The sequence below is a fragment of the Sciurus vulgaris genome, assembly GCF_902686455.1.
Source record: "Sciurus vulgaris genome assembly, chromosome: 12".
NCBI classification, from domain to species: Eukaryota; Metazoa; Chordata; class Mammalia; order Rodentia; family Sciuridae; genus Sciurus; species Sciurus vulgaris.
Window position 1 is genome coordinate 58,165,682 of NC_136473.1, and position 23,909 is coordinate 58,189,590.

General features: G+C 36.3%; 1 protein-coding gene across 2 annotated transcripts in view; it reads left to right on the forward strand.

Moving 5' to 3' along the window:
• LIN9 (lin-9 DREAM MuvB core complex component) overlaps window positions 1–23,909 on the forward strand; it is a 92,707-nt gene that overhangs the window by 26,444 nt on the left and 42,354 nt on the right. For both annotated transcript variants that reach the window (XM_079106688.1, XM_079106689.1), the window contains 2 exons: window positions 1,570–1,727; window positions 21,674–21,807. In XM_079106688.1, coding sequence (XP_078962814.1) covers window positions 1,570–1,727; window positions 21,674–21,807 — 292 coding nt within the window. The remainder of the gene's footprint in view (window positions 1–1,569; window positions 1,728–21,673; window positions 21,808–23,909) is intronic.

Genomic DNA, 23,909 nt, shown 5'->3' on the forward strand with positions numbered 1-23,909 from the left:
GTAGCCATTGAGAGAAGTAGAGGAAGAATATAAGCTTTTTTTTTGCTTATATATGCATAAAATATCAATGAAAGACAAAAGAAATGTATAATAATGGTTCTCTGGGAAGCAGACTGGGTAATTGAGGAACATGGATATTAAAATTTTCAGTACCTTTTGAAAATCTTTTAAATTGAAAACCATGTTAAATACATTAAATATGCAAAATATTATGTTTAAATAAAATTTGACTAATGGAAGCATGTATATGATAACCAAAATGTGTGAAGAACGCTTCAAAATTCAGTCAAACTTAAATAGCCCAGTTAGCAAATTGGCAAAAGATTTAAATGATGCTTTACCATAGATATAAAGATATTGGGCCGTGCACGGTGGCACACACTTGTAATCCCAGCAGCTTGGGAGGCTGAGGCAGGAGGATCGTGAGTTCAAAGCTAGCCTCAGCAAAAGCAAGGTGCTAAGCAACTCAGTGTGATCCTGTCTCTAAATAAAATATGAAATAGAGTTGGGGATGTGACTCAGTGATCAAGTTCGCCTGAGTTCGATCCCTGGTATCCACCTCCACCAAAAAAAAAAAAGATTGAATAAGCACATAGAATGATGTTCAACATCATTAGTTCTTAATAAGACACAAATTAAACTGCAATGTCCAAAATTTACAAGACTGAACATACCAATTGTTGGTGAGGATATAGGGAAACTTACAGTCTCCTACACTGATGGTGGGAATGTAAAATGGAAAACAGTTTGGCTCTCCTAGGTGGAGTGGAATGAAAGGATATGTTTATACAAAAACTCATACACTAATGTTCATATCAACTTTTTTTTTTTTTTTTGTGGTGCTGGGGATTGAACCCAGGTCCTTGTGCTTGCAAGGCAAGCATTCTACCGACTGTCTCCCTCAACTTTTCAATAGCAAACTGAAAGCAGCCCAAATGTCTGAACAAATTATGAAATATACAGTAGAATATTATCCATAAAAAGAATGTACTGTTGATACATGGCAACAACATGGAACTTGTGAACCTCCTGCCTCATCCTCCCAAGTAGCTGGGATTACAGTTTTGCACTCTTCTAAATGCTTTGAATCATCTTAGAATTTGAAAATGGAAGTAAGATGGGCCCTAGAGTTAAAAGTGAATTCATTATTCATACTTAAAGGCAGGAAGTATGATTAATTAAAAGTTCATATACTGGCAGGTCTCATCTTTAAATCTACATTGGTATGCTTACTGGTTCAGAAAGAAAATGTCATATTCTTCTGAATAGAATATTGAAATTGAACTTTATCTTTAAAAGGAGACCTAGGATCCAGACAGTTTTGTCAAAGGATGGTGAACAAATCCTACTTTGTAGGAGGAATAATCTAGAGCTACATATCTTTGTCTTGCAACACTGTTTTTTTTTTTTATTAAAAGTAATTTACAGAGAAATAATTTCTACAATCCCATTTTTAAATATAGCACTCAAAAAATGAGAAGGAAAAGGAAACAGTGAGATGGATGGTCAGACTTTAAGTTTCTGTGTAGGATAGTTATCAGTTTATATGATTTTTATAATTTATTCTAGATGTTCTTCTGCATTTTTTGAGGAAGAGAGATCAGCATTAAAACAGAAACGACAGAAAATAAGACTCTTACAACAAAGGAAAGTTGCAGATGTTTCACAATTCAAAGATCTCCCAGATGAAATTCCTTTGCCCCTGGTTATTGGAACCAAAGTTACAGGTAAGTGAAGAAGATGAGCTTGTTACTATTGTGACTTGTCATTTTTAGACAAGATAATCCCTATTAGAGATTTAAAAAAATAAAGATTCTGCAGTAATTTACTGTATATGTTACTCTCTTTTCATGTATGAAATACACTTTTTAAAGTAATCAGTATACTGGTTCAAATTAACATGCACAGCATAAACTAAAGCAAACTACTATGAAGATAAAATTTTAAATTCATTAAAATAAGTACAGCTATGAATTGTTAAAATTTTTAAAAAATTTCTTAGGAGGCTGAAGCAGGAAGATTGCAAGTTGGAGGTCAGCCTCAACAACTTAGTGAGATCCCATCTCAAAATAAAAATAAAAAAGGGCTGGTGAGTGAAGCCCAGGGGTAGAGCACCACTGGTTCAATCCCCAGTGCCCTCCCATACACACACTTGCACTCTAATTAATTAACTTTTAAAATTTTTAATTTATTCTTCTTTGCCTCTACATCATTCGTTTTCCTTTCCTAACCATCCTTGTCTAGGTAGCTCAGAAAAACCAGCCTGGGCAACATAACTATAAAAAAACAAAACAAAACAAAACTCATAAAGTGTAAAAACTGTCAATTTTATAGATGTGATTCTTTGTATATATCTGGGATTATATGAGAACTCAGTAGTTTCTACTCCGTTTTGTTCTGAACCTAAACCTACTCTAAAATATATATTTTTAAAAGTTACTCAATAAATTTAAAACATCATATCACCATATATACCAAGAATAATAATAGTCCTATCAAATAAATACCAAAAGTCACTTGATAGTACTAATACTCATTCATTTGTGCTAGAACTGGAATTTCCTTAACCTGATAAAGTTCATATACAAAACTACTGACTGCTATATACTTATTAGTGAAGTTTTTTAATGTTTTGCTATTAAAATTAGGAATGATGTAAGGATGCTCACCATTTCTATTCAACATTCTATTGGAGTGCTATGAAGCAAGATTACAGATTAGAAATAGATCCACACTCAATATACGCAGTTAGCTTCATAATGGCACCAAAGCACTTCAGTGGAAGGATTAGATACCTGTATGGAAATAAACTTAATCTAAGGGTGACCAGTGGGTTGAACATAAAAGCTGAAACTACAAAGCTTCTAGAATCAAGTACAGGAAAACATCTGTGTCATCTGAGCATAGGCAAAGATTTCTTGGTGTGGACAAAGAGTTACCAAAAACACAAAAGATGATTCAACTTTATTTAAATTAAAATCTTCTGTGCATTAAAGGGCACCATTAGGAAAATAATAGGCAAACCACAGACTGGGGGGGAAAATGATTCCAGGACATATCTGAAAAAGGACTTAAACTAAAAAATATAAAGAACTTCATAAATTGGTATTAAAAAGACAATTCGATTTTTAAAAATACAGCAAACCTTTGAATAGACATTTAGCATTTCCCAAAGAAAGATCAGTGAATAGCCTTTATTGGCACATGAAATGCAAATTGGCAAAAATATGGAACTTCCATATCTTTGTGGGATTATAAAATGGTATATACCACTTTGGAAAAAAGCGTGACAGGTTTTTTTTTTTTTTTTTTTTTTTTTTTTTTTTTTATAAAATTAAATACCTGCCCTAATTTCCAGTGGTTCTGCTTCTAGGCATTTCCTAAGAGAAGTGAAAAACAACTGTCCACATGATAATTTGTACAAGAAAGTTCATGGCATCTTTCAAGCACTCTAATCATTCTAATCTTGTAGCCAAAGTTGGAATCAACCCATCATGAGGATACTAGATAAACAAAATGTAATTTCTTGGAGTGGAATACAACTCAACAGTAAAAAGAAATGAGCTACTGACATTATGCTGAGCCAAAGAAGCTAAACACTAAACAATGCTTACATTGTATGCATTGTATTGCTCCATTTGTACAAAGTCACAAAATGGGCAACACTAATTCATGTTGAAAAAAATCAGAAAAAAATGGTTGTTTCTGAAGAGGGACTTAACAGGGAAGAAGGAACCTTCTGAAGTGATTACCATTCTGTAACATGGTAAAGGTGTTTTTTTATGGATATATTCAAAATGAAAAGGACTGGGTATGTAGCTCATTGGTAGAGTGGTCCAGTCCCCCAGTACCACAAAGAAACAGTGACTGAACTTAAAAAAAAAAAAAAAAAAAACAGGAGTTTTAAGGTATTCAAAGTGATAAAAAATTTGAATGGCAGATAAGTGTCCAGATATGAAACTTTAGCTACATTATACAAATATCAATTACTGTGAACTCTGTGAAGTGAAAGAAATTACTTGAAAAAGGATTAGTTCCAAGAGTTCAGTTCTTCAAATATCTCAACAAATTGATACAGGTACATTAAAATAGTTTGGAAATTATAATCTAGAACTTATATATCTTTATATATGTCTGTATATGTTTGTGTGTGTGTGTATGTGGAAATTTTTTTTCAAGTGCTCTAACCATTCACTTATTACTTTCCTCAAAAGAATAGAATCAGGCTACTAGTGGGGCTCAGTGGAGAGCACTTGCCTGGCATGCACAAGGCTGAGTTTGATCCCCAGCACCACATGCACACAATAAGAATAGAGCTCTAAAAACATATTATTTATCTCAGAATGACCATAAATGATATATTTGTTTTATTTTTTTAAAATGTTTTTTCTTCTTTATTTTTTATTCTTTTTATATATACATGACAATAGAGTGTATTTTGACATATTATACATGCATGGACTACAATTCTAATTAGGATCCCATTTTTGTGGTTGTAAATAATGTGAAGTTTCACTGGTCATGTATTCATAGAGAAACATAGGAATGTTATGTCCAATTCATTCTTTTCTTTTCCCACCCCTCCTCCTTTCCCTTCATTCCTCTTTGTCTAATCTGCTGAACTTCTATTCTTCCCTTTCCATCCCCTTCCCATTGTGTGTTAGTATCTGCATATCAGGGAGAACATCTGGCCTTTGGCTTATTTCACTTTAGCACTTAGCATGATAGTCTCCAGTTTCATCCATTTACCGGCAAATGCCATAATTTCATCTTCTTTATGGCTGAGTAATATTCCATTGTGTATGTATACCACATTTTCTTTATCCATTCATCTCTTGAAGGCACCTAGGTTGGTTCCAAGCTTAGCTGTTATGAATTGAATGGCTATAAACGTTGATGTGGCCACATAACTGTAATATGCTGATTTTATGTCCTTTGGGTATATACCAAGGAGTGGAATAACTGGGTCAAATGGTGGTTCTATTCCAAGTTTTCTGAGGAATCTCCATACTGCTTTCCAGAGTGGTTGCACCAATTTGCCGTCCCACCAGCAATGTGTGAGTGTACCCTTTTCCCCACATCGTCACCAACATTTATTGTTATGCTCTTGATAATTGCCATTCTGACTCAAGTGAGATGGAATCTCAGTGTAGTTTTAATTTGCATTTCTTTGATTGCTAGGGATGTTCAAAATTTTTTCATATATTTGTTGACCATTTGTATTTCTTCTATGAAGTTCCTGTTCAGTTCCTCTACCCATTTATTGACTGGGTTGTGTTTTTGATGTTGAGTTTTTTTTTATATATCCTGGAGATTAATGCTCTATCAGGTGGCAAAGATTTTCTTCCATTCTGTAGGCTCTGTCTTCATGTTCTTGATTATTTCCTTTGCTGTGAAGAAACTTTTTAGTTCGATAACCACTCCATTTCCTGATTCTTGATTTTACTTCTTGTGCTTTAGGAGTCTTGTTGAGAAGTGGGTTCCTAAGCCAACATGATGGAGAGTTGGGCCTACTTTTTCTTCTAGTAAGTGCAGGTTCTCTGGTCTAATGCCTATGTCCTTGATCCACTTTGAGTTGAATTTTGTGCAGGGTGAGAGATAGGGTTCAGTTTCATTCTGGTACATATGGATTTCCAGTTTTCCCAGCTCCATTTGTTGAAAAGCTATCTTTTCTCCAGTGTATGTTTATGGCACCTTTGTCTGGTATGAGATAACTGTATTTATGTGAGTTTGTCTCTGTGTCTTCTGTTCCATTGGTCTTCCTGTCTGTTTTGGTGCCAACACCATGCCATTTTTGTTACTTCAAGTGTAGTATAATTTAAGGTCTGGTATTATGGTGCCTCCTGCTTCACTTTTCTTGATAAGGATTGCTTTGGCTATTCTGGGCCTCTTATTTTTACAAATGAATTTTTTTTTTTTTAATTTATTTTTATTGTAAACAAATGGGATACATGTTGTTTCTGTTTGTACATGGAGTAACAGCATACCATTTGCATATTCATAAATTTACATAGAGTAATGATGTTTGATTCATTCCATTTTTTTTCCTTCCCCCCCCACCCCTCCCACCTCTCTTTTCCCTCTATACAGTCCCTCCTTCCTCCATTCTTGTCCCACTCCCACCCCCCATTAAGTGTCATCATCCGCTTATCAGTGAGATCATTCCTCTTTTGGATTTTTGAGATTGGCTTATTTCACTTAGCATGATATTCTCCAATTTCGTCCATTTGCCTGCAAATGCCATAATTTTATTATTCTTTATAGTTGAGTAATATTCCATTGTATATATATACCACAGTTTCTTTATCCATTCATCAATTGAAGGACATCTAGGTTGTTTCCATAGTCTGGCTATTGTGAATTGAGCAGCTATGAACATTGATGTGGCTGTATCTCTGTAGTGTGCTGATTTTAAGTCCTTTGGGTATAGGCCAAGGAGTGGGATAGCTGGGTCAAATGGTCGGTCCATTCCAAGTTTTCTAAGGAATCTCCACACTGCTTTCCAGAGTGGCTGCACTAATTTGCAGTCCCACCAGCAATGTATGAGTGTCCCTTTTTCCCCACATCCTCTCCAACACCTATTGTTGCTTGTGTTCTTGATAATCGCCATTCTAATTGGGGTAAGATGGAATCTTAGGGTAGTTTTGATTTGCATTTCTCTTATTACTAAAGATGGTGAACATTTTTTCATATATCTGTTGATTGCTTGTACATCTTCTTCTGTGAAGTGTCTGTTCATTTCCTTAGCCCATTTGTTGACTGGGTTATTTGTATTCTTGGTGTAGAGTTTTTTGAATTCTTTATATATTCTGGAAATGAGTGCTCTATCTGAAATATGAGAGGCAAAGATATTCTCCCACTCTGTAGGCTCTCTCTTCGCATTGCTGATAGTTTCCTTTGCTGAGAGAAAGCTATTTAGTTTGAATCTATCCCAGTTATTGATTCTTGCTTTTATTTCTTGTGCTATGGAAGTCCTGTTAAGGAAGTCTGATCCTAAGCCAACAAGGTGAAGATTTGGACCTACTTTTTCTTCTATAAGATGCAGGGTCTCTGGTCTGATTTCAAGGTCCTTGATCCATTGTGAGTTGAGTTTTGTGCAGGGTGAGAGATAGGGGTTTAGTTTCATTCTGCTACATATGGATTTCCAGTTTTCCCAGCACCATTTGTTAAAGAGGCTGTCTTTTCTCCATTGCATATTTTTGGCACCTTTGTCTAGTATAAGAAAATTGTATTTATTTGGGTTTGTGTCCGTGTCCTCTATTCTGTACCATTGATCTACCTGTCTATTTTGGTGCCAATACCATGCTGTTTTTGTTACTATTGCTTTGTAGTATAGTTGAAGTTCTGGTATTGCGACCCCCCTGTTTCATTCTTCCTGCTAAGGATTGCTTTAGCTATTCTGGGTTTCTTATTCTTCCAGATGAATTTCATGATTGCTTGCTCTATTTCTGTGAGGTACGTCACTGAGATTTTAATTGGAATTGCATTGAATCTGTATAGCACTTTTGGCAGTATGGCCATTTTGACAATATTAATTCTGGCTATCCAAGAACATGGGAGATCTTTCCATCTTCTAAGGTCTTCCTTAATTTTTTTCTTCAATGTTTTGTAGTTTTCATTGTAGAGATCTTTTACCTCTTTGGTTAGATTGATTCCCAAGTATTTAATTTTTTTTGAGGCTATTGCAAATGGAGTTGTTTTCCTCATTTCCCTTTCAGCTGTTTCATCGCTTCTGTATAAAAATGCTGTAGATTTATGCATGTTGATTTTATAGCTTGCTATTTTGCTGAATTCATTGATGAGGTCTAGAAGTTTTCTGGAGGAGGTTTTTGGATCTTCTAAATATAGAATCATGTCATCCGCAAATAGTGACAGCTTAAGTTCCTCTTTTCCTATTTGTATCCCTTTAATTTTTTTAGTCTGCCTAATTGCTCTGGCTAGAGTTTCGAGGACAATGTTGAGAAGAAGTGGTGAAAGAGGACATCCCTGTCTTGTTCCTGTTTTTAAAGGAAATGGTTTCAGTTTTTCTCCATTAAGAATGTAGTTGGCCATGGGTTTAGCATAAATAGCCTTTACAATGTTCAGGTATGTTCCTACCATCCCTATTTTTTCTAGTGTTTTGAGCATGAAGGGGTGTTGTATATTGTCAAATGCTTTTTCTGCATCAATTGAAATAACCATATGATTCTTATCCTTAAGTCCATTGACATGATGGATTACGTTTATTGATTTACGGATGTTAAACCATCCTTGCATTCCAGGAATGAACCCCACTTGATCGTGGTGCGCAATTTTCTTAATATGTTTTTGGATACGGTTTGCCAAGATTTTGTTAAGGATCTTAGCATCTATATTCATGAAGGATATTGGTCTAAAATTTTCTTTCCTTGATGTGTCTTTTCCTGGTTTGGGTATGAGAGTGATATTAGCTTCATAGAATGAGTTCAGTAGGGTACCCTCCTTTTCTATTTCCTGGAATACTTTGAGAAGTATTGGAATGAGTTTTTCTTTGAAGGTCTTGTAGAACTCGGCTGAGAATCCGTCTGGTCCTGGGCTTTTCTTGGATGGTAGGTTTTTAATGGCTTCTTTTATTTCATTGCTTGATATTGATCTGTTTAAATCATGTATGTCCTCCTGGTTCAGTTTGGGAGGAGCATATGTCTCTAGAAATTTGTCAATGTCTTCGGTAGTTTCTATTTTGTTGGCATACAGATTTTCAAAGTAGCTTCTCATTATGTTCTGTATCTCAGTGGTGTCTGTTGTGATATTTCCTTTTGCGTCATGTATTTTAGTAATTTGAGTCTTCTCTCTCCTCTTGGTTAGTGTGGCTAAGGGTTTATCTATTTTGTTTACTTTCTCAAAGAACCAACTTTTTTTTATGTCAATTTTTTGAATAGTTTCTTTTGTTTCGATTTCATTGATTTCAGCTCTGATTTTAATTATTTCCTGTCTTCTACTACTTTTGCTGTTATTCTGTTCTTCTTTTTCTAGGGCTTTGAGCTGTAATGTTAGGTCATTTAATTGTTGACTTTTCATTCTTTTCTGGAATGCGCTCATGCAATGAATTTTCCTCTTAGTACTGTTTTCATAGTGTCCCAGAGATTTTGATATGTTGTATCACCATTCTCATTGACCTCTAAGAATTTTTTAATCTCCTTCCTGATGTTTTTTGTTATCCATGTTTCATTCAATAGCATATTATTTAGTCTCCAAGTCTTGGAGTAATTTTTGTTTTTTATTTTGTCATTGATTTCTACTCTCAGTCCATTATGATCTGATAGAACACAAGGCAGTTTCTCTATTTTTTTGCAATTCCTAAGGGCTGCTTTGTGGCATAACACATGGTCTATTTTCGAGAAGGTTCCATGTGCTGCTGAGAAGAAAGGGTATCTGCTCGTTGATGGATGGAATATTCTATATATGTCTATTAAGTCTAGGTTATTGATTGTGTTATTGAGTTCTATGGTTTCTTTGGTTGGATTTTGTTTGGAAGATCTATCTAGCGGTGACAGCGGTGCGTTAAAGTCTCCCAGAATTATTGTGTTGTGGTCTATGTGATTCTTGAAATTGAGAAGGATTTGTTTGATGTACAGGGATGCACCATTGTTTGGAGCATAAATATTTACTATCGTTATGTCTTCCTGATTTATGGTTCCCTTAAGCAGTATGAAATGTCCTTCTTTATCCCTTCTGACTAACTTTGGCTTGAAGTCCAGTTTATCTGATATAAGGATGGAAACCCCTGCTTTTTTACTGGGTCCATGTGCGTGGTAGGTTTTTTCCCATCCTTTCACCTTTAGTCTGTGGATGTCTTTTTCTATGAGATGAGTCTCTTGCAGGCAGCATCTTTTTGGATCTTTCTTTTTAATCCATTCTGCCAGTCTATGCCTTTTGATTGATGAGTTTAGGCCATTAACGTTCAGGATTATTATTGAGAAATGATTTGTATTCCCAGTCATTTTGCTTATTTTTGGTTTTTAAGTTGGCTTGGTTTCTCCTTTGAGTGGTTTTTCTCTAAGGTAGTTCCTCCTTTTGCTGACCTCCATTGTTGTTTTTCATTTCCTCCTCATGGAATATTTTGTTGAGAACATTCTGTAGTGCAGGCTTTCGATTTGTAAATTCTTTTAACTTTTGTTTATCATGGAAGGATTTTATTTCATCTTCAAATCTGAAGGTTAGTTTTGCTGGGTATAGGATTCTTGGTTGGCAACCATGTTCTTTCAGAGCTTGAAATATGTTGGTCCAGGCCCTTCTAGCTTTTAAAGTCTGGGTTGAGAAGTCTGCTGTTATCCGTATTGTCTCCCCCTATATGTAATCTGATGCTTTTCTCTCGTGGCCTTCAAAATCCTATCCCTATTTTGAATGTTAGGCATTTTCATTATAATGTGCCTTGGTGTGGATCTGTTGTGATTTTGTGCATTTGGTGTTCTGTAAGCCTCTTGTATTTGATTTTCCATTTCATTCTTCAGGTTTGGAAAATTTTCTGATATTATTTCATTGAATAGGTTGTTCATTCCTTTGGTTTGTATCTCTGTGCCTTCCTCAATCCCAATAATTCTTAAATTTGGTCTTTTCATGATGTCCCATAGTTCTTGGAGACTCTGTTCATGATTTCTTACCATCTTCTCTGTTTGGTCGATTTTATTTTCAAGATTAAATATTTTGTCTTCATTGTCTGAGGTTCTGTCTTCCAAGTGGTCTAGTCTTTTGGTGATGCTTTCCATTGAGTTTTTTATTTGGTTTATTGTCTCCTTCATTTCAAGGATTTCCGTTTGGTTTTTTTTGAGAATCTGTATCTCTTTGATGAAATGATCTTTTGCTTCCTGCAGGTTCTCTTTCAGCTTATTGGTATTATCATTCATTGCCTGCATTTGCTCTCTTATCTCATCCTTTGCTTCATGAATCATCTTAATCATGTATAATCTGAAGTCCTTTTCTGACATTTCTTCTAATATACTGTCATTGGATTCTATTACTATAGAATCTAGATTTGTTCGGATCATTTTATTCCCTTGTTTTTTCATGTTGTTCATGTATCTTCCCCTCGAGCGCTGCAGATCTGGGGTATTGCAGGTTTCCCCCTATAGGGTTATAGTGGCCCTATAGGTTTCCAAAATCCTTTCTTTAAGGGGAGATGAATATTAGCAGTGCCCAAATCAGACACTACGCAATTCTAGACCAAATAGCCCCTATGGGGACAATGACATCATGTAAATAAGGGAGAAAGCGACTCTGAGGGAACAGGTAAACAGAAGGAAAAGAAAGCAAGAAACGTAAAGAAATAAAAACTTAAATTTTTTTTTTTTAAAAAAGGAGAAAAAAGAAAATCTACTGTATAATAGTCATATGCTAATGAAACCTCCCAGTGTTCAGTAGCCTGATGTATGAGAGGTACCTGACAATGAGCTTCAAGCCTCCAGCAGGCGTCTCGGGTGGGATTTGCCCCACTCGAAGATCAGAGCTACAGCTTCCAGGATTATCCAAGATGGCTGCTTTGGCTTCAAATGTGTTGGCAAATGGGGAGCTGCAGCTCAGGGGTGGACGTGGTCAGCTGGAGGTCCTGGAGACAGGATGCAGTTGGTCCGGCAGTGGTCCTAAAGGTCAGGTGTGTTTGGTGTGGTTGTGGGATCCAGGAGGCCGGATGCAATCAGTTGGTCTGGGTTCCCGGTGATAGGGCACAGTCAGTTGGTCTGGGGGTCCGGGCGGCAGGGAGCAGTCCGGTGATAGGGCGCAGTCAATTGGTCTGGGGGTCCTGGTGGCAGGGAGTAGTCAGTTGATGTGAGGGCCCCAGAGGCAGGGAGTGATCAGTTGGGCTGAGGGATCCTGGAGACGGGTCTCAGTCAGTCCGGCCAGGGGTCCTACAGGGCCTGGCTGTTGTCTCAAAATGGCGGCAGCCACATGTATTCAAACCTGCAGGTACTGTAACAGTGAACTTCCAGGCAGCAGCAGGCAGCTGGTGCTCCACTGGCGGTCTGCGGTCAATATGCTGGCCGCTGTCGGACAATCAGGAGGTGAACCTCGAGCGTTGGGTGATGGATAGGGGTAAGGCAGGCAATGGACAGGCGAGAGGCAGGCAAATGGCAGATGATAGACGCCTGACAGTGAGCAATCTGCTCTCAAAAAAGGCGTCGATGTGCTGGCAGATTGCAGGTGATCACAGCAGACAAATGGGGTAAAGAGCAGGGGATCGATAAGCAGCAAAAACTGCCTCACCGAGAAACAGGTATCCTCTGCTTGAATCTGGCGTTGCGGAGCGACAAGGAACGCAGCCTCCCTCTAGACCGCCATCTTGGATCCCTACAAATGAATTTCATGACTGCCTTTTCTGTTTCTATGAAGAATGTCATTGGAATTTTAATAGGGATTGTATTAAATCTGTATACCACATTTGGTAGTATGACCATTTTGACAACATTAATTGTTGGAGGTCTAAGAATGTGGGAGATCTTTCCATTGTCTAGGGTTTTCTTCAATTTCTTTAGTGTTCTGTAGTTTTCATTGTAGTGGTCTTTCACCTCTTTTGTTAGATTGATTCCCAGATATTGTTTGTTTATTAGTACCATGGATTGTCCTGAGGGGCATTTAACCACTGAGTCATATCCCCAGCCCCTTTATATATTTTATTTAGAGACAAGGTCTTACTGAGTTGCTTAGGGCCTTGCTAAGTTGCTGAGGCTGGCTTTGAACTCACAGTCTTCCTGCCTCAGCCTCCCGAGCCACTGGTTTTACAGGCATGCACCACTGCACCTGGCTTGCTTGCTTACTTGCTTTATTTATTTATTTATTTAGTTAGTTAGTTAGTTAGTTTAAGTCTATTGTAAATGGAATAGTTTCTTAATTTCTCCTTCAGTTGATTAATCATTGGTGTATAGGAATGCAGTTGATTTATGGGTGTTAATTTTATATCCTGCTACTTTGCCAAATTTATGAGTTCTAGAAGTTTTCTCATGGAGTTTTTTGGGGCTTCTAAACAAAATCATGTTATCAGTAAATAGGGATAGTTTGAGCTCTTTTCCTATTCATATCCCTTTAACTTCTTCATTTTGCCTAATGCTCTGGCTGGAGTTTCAAGGACTATGTTGAATAGAAGTGGTAAAAGAAGGCTTCCTTGTCTTGGTTCCATTTTTAGAGGGAATGCTTTCCATTTTTCTCCATTTAGAATGATATAATGTTGGCCTCGGGTTTAACATGTATAGCTTTTACAAATGTGAGCTATGTTCTTACTATCCTAGTTTTTCTAGGATATGTTTTGAGTATGACTGGATGCTGTTTTTCATCAAATGCTTTCTCTGCATCTATTGAGATAATCATGTGATTCTTGTCTTTAAGTCTGTTGATGTGATGAATTACATTTGTTGATTTTCTTATGTTGAACAATCTTGCATCCCTCGAATGAACCCCACTTGATCATGGTGCACTATCTTTTTAATATGTTCTTGTATGCTATTTGCCAGTATTTTATTAAAATTTTTTTATCTATGTTCATCAGGGATATTGATCTGACGTTTTCTTCTTTGATGTGTCTTTGTCAGATTTTTGTATCAGGGTGATACTAGCTTCATAGAATGAGTTTGGAAGGGTTCCTTTCTTTTCTATTTCATGGAATAATTTGAGGAGGGTTGGTGTTAGTTCTTCTTTGAAGGTGATAGAACTTGGCTAAGAAACCATCTGGTCCTGGGCTTTTCTTTGTTGGTAGGTTTTTGATGGAGTCGTTAATTTCATTGCTTGAAATGGATCTGTTTAAATTTTCTATGTTTTCCTGATTCAATTCGGGTAGGTCATATGTCTAGAAATTTGTGGATGTCTTCACGATTTTCTGTTTTATTGGAGTATAAATTTTCAAAATAGTTTCTGATTATCATCTGTATTTCAGTAGTGTCCTTGCTATTATTTCCTTTTTCATCATGAATTTTAGTAATTTGAATTTTCTTTCTTTATCTTTGTTAGGTTGCTAAGGGGTTTATCAATTTTATTTTTTCGAAGACCCAACCAACTTTTTGTTTTGTTGATTTTTTTTTTTAATTTCTGTTTCAATTTCTTTGATTTCAGCTCTAATTTTAATTATTTCCTGTTTTCTGCTTTTGGCGTTGTTATGTTCTTTTTCTAGAACTTTGAGATGCAATGTTAGGTTACTTGGTGATTTTCTATCATTTTTATGTGTTCCTTTTTGATGTACATGAGAGTAGAGTATATTTTGACATATATACATGGAGTAAAACTTATTCTATGGTTGTATGTGATGTGGAGTTTCACTGGTTGTGTATTCATATACAAACATAGGAAAGTTATGTCCGATTCATTCTGCTGTCTTTCTTATTCCCATCCCCCACCCCTCCCTTTATTCCCCTTTATCTAATCTAAAGAACTTTTATTCTTCCCTCTTTCTATTCTTTTAATGAATAAATATATGTTTGTTTTTCAATTTTAAGTTTTTTATATGTGTCCTATGTATGTCACAATGGAACATAATAGGTTGAAATTGTTGGTTTGTTAAGAAATTGTCAGAATCTTAAATTCTCAGTAAAATCAACAGTAATTCCATAACAGATTTTCTATAGCTTATCTAAAGGGTAAATGGAAAAAGAAATCATAAGGGGACCTGAAAGATGATTTGTAGAAGTAAATGTAAAGGTGGGAGTTAATAGCTCCTGGTTAACTCGATCCTAATCTGTTGTTAAAGGCTCTCATCAGTAATCTTTAAAACAGTCCCTTTATGCTTATAAGGGAAATTACTTTCAAGACTTGGAATTTTTGGATGCCATTAGGAATGTTCACCACACCCCATCCTCATCTGATGTGCTTGAAGTATTTCTCTCTCTCTCTCTCTGTCTCTCTCGGCATTATATATCTGAGCTTAGAAGATAATCAAAGAAATAGAGTAATTGTATAATTTATCAAAGGCAGGCATACTTTTGAGAATAAAAGGAGATGTTAATAATTTCACTACAATAATAGGTGTAACCAAGAATACAAATAACCCAGTCAACAAATGGGCTAAGGATATGAACAGACGCTTCACAGAAGATGTACAAGCAATCAACAAACATATGAAAAATGTTCACCATCTTTAGTAATAAGAGAAATGCAAATCAAAACTACCCTAAGATTCCATCTCACCCCAATTAGAATGGCGATTATCAAGAATACAAGCAACAACAGGTGTTGGAGAGGATGTGGGGAAAAAGGGACACTCATACATTGCTGGTGGGACTGCAAATTAGTGCAGCCACTCTGGAAAGCAGTGTGGAGATTCCTTAGAAAACTTGGAATGGACCTACCATTTGACCTAGCTATCCCACTCCTTACCTATACCCAAAGGACTTAAAATCAGCATACTACAGAGATACAGCCACATCAATGTTCATAACTGCTCAATTCACAATAGCCAGACTATGGAACCAACCTAGATGTCCTTCAATTGATGAATGGATAAAGAAACTGTGGTATATATACACAATGGAATATTACTCAGCCATAAAGAATAATAAAATTATGGCATTTGCAGGCAAATGGATGAAATTGGAGAATATCATGCTAAGTGAGATAAGCCAATCTCAAAAAACCAAAGGACGAATGATCTCCCTGATAAGCAGATGATGACACATAATGGGGAGTGGGAGTGGGGCAAGAATGGAGGAAGGAGGGACTGTATAGAGGGAAAAAAGGGGTGGGAGGGATGGGGGGGACAGAAACAATAACAGAATGAATCAAACATCATTATCCTATGTAAATGTATGATTACACAAATGGTATGCTGTTACTCCATGTACAAACAGAAACATCATGTATCCCATTTGTTTACAATAAAAATAAATTTTAAAAAAATAATAGGTGTAACTAGATATTGTCCTGAGGTAATTGGTATATATGGTCAAACTACTTAGTGCATGTTTTTTTAATTTTTTGGATTGTATAAAATAATCTCAGAGCCTTAGGATAGTGCCAGTAACTATAATAATATGATTTTTTCTTTCTTTTTTTTTTTTTTTTCCTGAATTTGGCATTCTGACCTGATCTATGCTTTGTTTTCCTGAGTGATCACATATACTAACTTAGATTGTTGCTTTTGGTGATTTTGTTTCGTTTTTTTTGTTGTTGTTGTTGTTGTTTTGTTGTGCTTTTGGGTACCAGGGGACCATTAAGCCACATCCTCAGCCCTATTTTATATTTTATTTAGAGACAGGGTCTCAGTGAATTGCTTAACACCTTGCTTTTGCTGAGGCTGGCTTTGAACTCATGATCCTCCTGCCTCAGCCTCCTGAGCCACTTAGGATTACAAGTGTACACCACTGTGCCCAGCTGCTGCTTTTGTTTTTATTTTTTTAGCTTTGCATCATCAGTGCATATAACTCAATACAGAAATGGCCGTTAAGGAGAAAGCAACATTAGAGACAAAGAAGTTTAAACAAAATTTCATCATCACTTGAATATATACATTTATGATAAAAGGGGAACCTGACCTGTGCTTCAAATATAGATCTGTAGAAGAAGAAAATAAGTATCATCCACAGATAGTCTTATAAAAATGTGGAATTGTCCTTCATTTCTTGATTTATAAAAGTAATACAAGGGCTGGGATTGTGGCTTAGTGGTAGAATGCTTGCATGGCACATGTGAGGCACTGGGTTAGATACTCAGCACCACATAAAAATAAATAAAATAAAGATATTATGTCTATCTACAACTAAAAAAAAAAAAAAATTTTTTAAGTAATATCCCTCCAACCCACTGAAGTACATAGAAAGTGAGCTTCCCCTGAAACATATTTCTCCCTCTGAATTTTGGTGTATTTAAACATTTCAATATAGAGCAGAATATATGATGAATCATCTCCCCTAAATTTTCCCTCAAAAAAAAAGTGAGTTGCTTTCTATTTGAGGTCTTATGTTTTTCATGTTATAGTTATATTCTCAATTAGTCTATTTTGCACAACCTGGGAATGTTTTGTGAGGGCTCACTGTTTTTTCTAATTTTGTTGTCATTGGAAAATGCACTTCGTATGATTTCAGTTCTTTTAAAATTATTGAGACTTGTTTATGGCCTAGCATATATATAATCTATCTTTGAGAATATCCTACATGTGTTTCAAAACACTGAATTTTGCTGTTGGATTGAGTTTTCCATATGTGTTTGTAAGAGCAAATTAATTGATAGTATTGTTCAACTCTTCTATATCCTTAGACTGAGAACATCTTATTGTATTGATTACTTAGAAAATAATATTAAAATCTCCTTTTTTAATTGTTGAGTTGGGCAGGATTGAGGGGTTGAAATTTCAGTCCCATCCCCCAACCTCCAGGGAAGGGAAAGGGGTTGAAAGCTAAATTGAATAGCAGTGGTCAATGATTTAGTCAATCATGCCCATGTGATAAAGCTCCAGTAAACCCCAAGAGGACAGAGTTGACCACTTGAAGGTTCCTGGAGAGGGGATAGGAGCTATAACACACACTTTCCCCTATACCTCACCCTATGCATTTCATCTGTATACCTTGTAATAGCATTTATAATAAACCAGTAAACTAAGTTAATATTTCCCTGAATTCTGTGAGCCACTGCAGCAAATTAATGGAACCCAAGCAGGAGTTGTAGGAACCCCAATTTATAGCTATTCCATGAGAAGTGCAGGTGAAAGGATACTCAACTAGTGCCGACTGCTGCAGCATTGTTTGCTTAGTGTATTTGGGGGAAATTCCACACAAATCTGGTGTAAGAAGTGTTGTGAGAATATAGTAGAAGAAACTGAGTCAGAGTTTGATTTTCCTCTATATTATTGGAATGAGGCACAGAAGGAAAGATACTATATGAGCTCACTCATATATTATCCTCAGAATGGTGGTTGGTTGCTAGGGGCTGAGGTAGTTACTGGGTGAGGGAGGTTGGAGAGATGTTGGCAAAATTGCAGTGAAATAGAAGGAATAAGTTCAGGAGATGTATTTTATAATATGGTATTTATAATTAACAGTTTATTCTTGAAAATGCTAAGAGAATAGATTAAAGCATTTATTCACAAAATGATAATTATATAGATTTAGTTATTCCACAGTGTGTATATACTTAAAAACATCATGTTGTATCCAGTCACTATATACAATTTTATCTGTCCATTTAAAAATTACAAATAAGAAATGGCACAGTGACGCATGCCTGTATTCCTAGACACTTGGAAGGAGGATCATAAATTCACCTTAGTGAGACCCAATCTCAAAATAAAATATAAAAAGGACTGGGAATGTGGCTTCATGGTGAAGCGCTCCTGAGTTCAATTCCTGGTACCAAAAAATTAAATTAAAATTAAAAATAAGAAAAGAACATAGACTTGCTACAATATATTATCTAAAATTTTTACTGATTCTTTGGTCTGCTCTCTCAAACCTACTGATGAATCCCTGTAGTAAATTTTTCATTTGTTTGTATATGCTATAATTCTAGAGTTTCCTTTTAATTCTTTTATAACCTCTATTGAGATTTCCTATCAAGTCATTATCATCATTTTTCCTTTTAATTCTTTGAACATATTTGTAATCGTTGCTTTTTAAGTCTTTGCTAAATGTATCATATCTATCAATTTTTTTTTACTATACTTTTTTCCCCGAGTAAGAGTCATGTTTTCCTATTTTTTTTACACACCTAGTAATTTGTGGTTGAAAACTTATTACAGCAATTCTGTATTCTAATTATTTTGTAGTGTAGTTGGATTTGCTTTAGTAACTTTATGCAACCACTGATGTCTCATTTTATTTATGCTTGACTTCATCATAGTTACCCCTGTGTCTGTATAACTTAGTGGTCAGCCAATGATTTGGGCAGAGGTTGTGCTCAACTATCTTGAACCTAAAAGGCCTCAACTTGATCTGTAAGTTGGGGAATGTACACAGTTTCAGCCAGTTATCAAGTTGTCCTTAGCTGTTGCTTTTTGCAAGACTATTGAGTCTTGCCAGTCCATTTGAATAGTTTCCCTGTTAACTGGTGATGAGTAAAGAGCTTATTTCAGCCCTTTTATGGTTCTCTAGGTTCCATATTCTCCTTATTAAACTTCTGGCTAGTCTACCACACATTTCAAATTTCAACCAAGACCATATTTTGGGCTTCCAAAGCTGTGATTTTCCCATTCTTTCTTGATCAAGTTCATTTTTTTTTTTGTTTGTTTTTTTTTGTTTTGTTACCCCAAGGGCACTTAACCATTGAGTCACATCCCCAGCCTTTTTTATTTTTTATTTGTACACAGGGTCTCACTAAGTTCTTAGAGCCTCACTAAGTTGCTGAGCTGACTTTGAACTTATGGTTCTCCTGCCTTAGCCTCCTGAGCCACTGGGATTACAGGCGTATACCACTGTACCCAGCATCAAGTTTACCACTTTTAACTGTCAGTCCCAGGTTTTTACCCATTAGTCCATATCAAGTCTGGCACTTCTGACAACATTGCTGGGTTTTGTGACCAACCCTGCCCTAGTAAAATCAATTTCACCAACCATGTTGATGATAATGGTGGGGATGTGAATAACCTCATGCAAAAAACCACACTGACTCTTCCAATCCTAACCTAGCAGTTTTTCAACAATAAGCATTTATAGTTGTTTTATGCATTTGATCTATTTCCAGTACCCTGGAGTGGTTGTTTTTTTGATCATCTTGTTCATCTTCTCTTGTGGAGAATAATCACCAAATCTCCTCGTGTTGTATTAACTATAAGTCCCTTTATATGTTTGTTTGTTTAGCTTTATTACTCATCCCTGTTCTCTGTTCCCTTAGTTGATCTGTCAGAGACTGAGTGATACTTTAGTCTCTGATGATGTTTTTATCAATTGATCCTTTTAATTTGATTGTGTTGAATATTTCTGTACTTTTTGGTCAGTATAAAATGTAAATTTTGCCCAGCTGAAAAACATAAATGCTCTCTTTTTTCTTTTTCTTTTTTTTTTTAAGTTGAGGTATTGTCTCACTGTATTGCCCAGACTTGCCTCAAACTCACAGTCCTCCTGTGTCAGACTTCCAAGTAGCTGCAATTATAGTCATGCACCACTATACCCAAACTCACTACAATTCTTAAAATTTTCACTCATGCTGGATATTTCTTTGGATTTTCCTGATGTTATTTCAGACTGGACTTTTGATGTTATTGTTGTTACCACATATTGAACCTAGGGACGTTTAACCACTGAGCCACATCCTCAGTCTTTTTTATATTTTATTTAGAGTCAGGGTCTCACTAAGTTGTTTAGGGCCTCACTAAATTGCTGAAACTGACTTTGAACTTGGGATCATCCTGCCTGTTTTCTGAGTCGCTGGGATTACAGGCATGCACCACTGTGCCCAGCTCAGACTAGACTTTAATAGTGACAAGAATTCATCTTTTCAACAGTCCCCGAGACTCCTAACTCACTGGAATCACTGGGAGTGCCCAGCACATACTTGTATTCATGGCTAAGATATTACAACAAAGGATGCAAAGCAAAATTAGCAAAAGTAAAAGGTGCATGGGGCAAAATCCAAAGGAAACCAGATACATCCTTCTAAGAGTCTCTTCTAATAGAGTCACACAGGACTTATTTAATTCCTCCAGAAATAAATTGTCATTTCTGAAGTGTGTGGACCAGGGAAGCTCATTAAAGTCGGTGTCCAGAGTTTTTATTGGGGACTGGTCACATAGGCAACTCCTGCCTAGTGCACACTGAAATTCTACATTCTCAGGAGGAAAGCAGACATCCAGCATAAACCACATTATTTGCACAAGTTATCTAAGCATAGTAAACCACCCTTATTAATTAAGAAACAGAGGGAATATTCCAAAAATCTGAGTCTCCAGATGCTAGCCAAGGACCATCTTTGCAGGTAGACCTTTCTAAGAATAGCAATCTCTGTCCTGTTAAAATAATTCTTTTTTAAAAATATTTTTTAAATTATAGATGAACACAATACCTTTATTTTATTTATTCTGATTATTTCTGTCTATGTAATGCTGAGGATCAAACCCAGTGCCTCACATGTGCAAGGCAAGCACTGTACCACTGAGCCACAACCCAGCCCATATTCTTTTTTTGTGCAGCATTCTTGTCATCATTTGTCATTGTCTTCCTCTTTCTTTTCTCTTTTTTCTCTTTATCTTCCTCTTCCACCCCTACCCCCTTTATTTATTTATTTTTATTTTGCAGTACTGGGGATTGAACCCAGGACCTTGTGTAGGCTAGGCAACTGCTGTGCCACTAGCTACATCCCCAGCCTTTTATATTTTATCTTGAGACAGGGTCTTGCCAAGTTGCCTAGGCCTGCCTCAAACTTGCCAGCCTCCTGCCTCAACCTCCTAAACAGATGGGATTACAGGCACATGCTATCACACCCAACCACTCTTTTTTTTGGTCGTTGTTTTTGGAACTACTCCGTTTTGCTTATGAGTGTAATGGCCAAAGTTCTTTTGTTGACTTTTTAGAGATTTAAACTTTTAAAATATTTTCCCCTTAGTTTGGTAGCATATGATTTCACTGATTTATCATATTAAGGAGCATCATAGTTTTGTTTCAAAAAAGCTACTTGTTTCTCTCAACTTAAAAGTGTGTTTATGTTGAAACCAATAGACAACAACATGTACTTTATGGTTTAAATTACATGCTTGGAAGTTTTATATTTGAAAATTCTTTGTATCACTTAAACATGATAATGCCTTTGTTTCTTTCCTTAGCACGATTACGTGGTGTTCATGATGGCCTGTTCACTGGACAAATAGATGCTGTGGATACTCTGAATGCTACGTATAGAGTAACTTTTGATAGGACAGGGCTTGGGACTCATACCATCCCTGACTATGAAGTCCTTGTGAGTAGTATTTTATAATATATTTGTGTTTTATGCTTTTTTTTGGGGGGGGAGTGCTGGGGTTTGAAACCAGGGCCTCATGCTTGGTGTTTTATGCTTATTAAACCCGTTGGATAACCTTTCCTATAAACTGTATTTTACAGTGGAATCAAAGTTTCAGTTTGTAGAGGAGGAGATCCTTAGGGATTCCCAACCCTGTCTACTAGTCCCATGGAGCAGAACTATATTGAAGTCTTTTGTTTTTAAGAAGTTAGGATCTCTTTGTACTTTAACCACACAATACTTTAAGTGTAATGGAATTAATTACTTCTAAGTTATCTTTGGGAAAAACTACACATATTTATTCCTGCTGTTAGGTAAGTTATAGTTTTCTTGTAGAATGCTTTTGAAAGTATGAAGAGGCTGGAGTTGTGATTTGGTGGTAGAGCACTTGCCTGGCATGTGTGAAGCCCTGGGTTGGATACTCAGTACCACATATAAATAAATAAAATAAAAAGATTCATGACAATTTAAAAATATATATATTTATTTATTTGGTACTGAGGCTTAAGCCTAAGTGTGCTTTACCCCTGAGCTACATCCCCAGTCCTTTTATTTTTTAAGACAGGTCTCGCTAAGTTTTTGAGGCTGGCCTTGAACTTTCAGTCCTCTGGCCTCAGCCTCCCAGGTACAGAATTACAGGCATTTACCATGGAGCCTGGTTGTTTTATTCTTTATTTTGAAACAGGGTCTTGCTAAATTGCAGAGGTGGTCCTCAAACTTGTAATTTTACTCCCTTAGCCTCCCAAATTGCTGGGATTACAGGCAGGTGCTATCACACTTGTCTCATGATCACTCCTGATTTATACATGTCATGGAAATTACACATCATCTCTGCATGTGGCACTAGTCATCAAACCCAAGATTTTATACATGCTAAGTGGGCACTCTATCAGTCCTATACAGCTTTCTAATAAGTTAAAGTAATTTTAAGATCTAAAATAACTCTGCAATCTGGGGCAGGCTTTTGAAAATAAACAATGTGCTGGATGTGATGATGCACATCTGTAAGTAATCCCAGTGGCTCAGAAGGCTGTAGCAGAAGGATTGCAAGTTCAAAGCCAGTTTGGGCAACTTAGTGAGATTCTCTCAAAACAAAAAATAAAGAGGTCTGGGGATATAACTCAAGTGGTAGAGCACCCCTATGTTCAATACTGAAAAATAAAGAACTTCATATAATGAAAGGTTTTCTTCTAAGCATAATGGAAATTAAGTTGTTTGCTTTTAGCCTCCTTTTTTTCATTTCTTCACTATAAACTTGATTTTTAAGGATTATGACCTTGTAATTAAAACTCTTTATTTCCTTAATGCAAAAATAGAATAATCTTCCTTTTCTGTTAGAGACTTTTTTAAAACTGTGAGCCCTTTTTACTGTGAGCATTTCCTTATCAAATATCCCTTTTAGAGCTGGGCACGACTTAGGAGACTGAGACAGGAGGATCACGACTTCAAAGCTAGCCTCAGCAATTTAGCAAGGCCCTAAGCAACTCAGTGAGACCCTTTCTCTAAATAAAATATAAAAAGGGTTGGGGGTGTGGCTCAGTGGTTAAGTGCCCTGGGTTCAATCCCTGATACAAAAAAAAAAATCCCTTTTAGAGAGAAACTGTAGAGGAGAAAGACAATTTGGACTAAATAGAACAAAATACATCACCCCTTAAGTTTTTATTAAAGGATGAAATCTTCAAAACTCTCTTTCAGAAAAGGAAAATTGCTTTCCTGTTTAATTGAGATCATCCAAAAATTGTTGCCTGGCTAAATAAAAATTGACTTTAGCTAACTGGGTGGCACACACCTGTAATCCTACTGACTTAGGAAGCTGAGACAGGAGGATCAAAAGTTCAAAACCAGCCTCAGCAACTTAGCAAGACCCTAAGCAACTTAGTGAGACCACATCTCAAAAAAAAGTACTAAAAATAGGCAGGGATGCTGCTCAGTGGTTAAGCACCCCTGGGTTAAATCCCTGGTACCAATTTTTTAAAAATTGACTTTAATGATAGTAGAATATGTTCAGATAGTCTAAACATAAGTAACCAAAGGTGGCCGTAGAACACTTCAATGTTAAT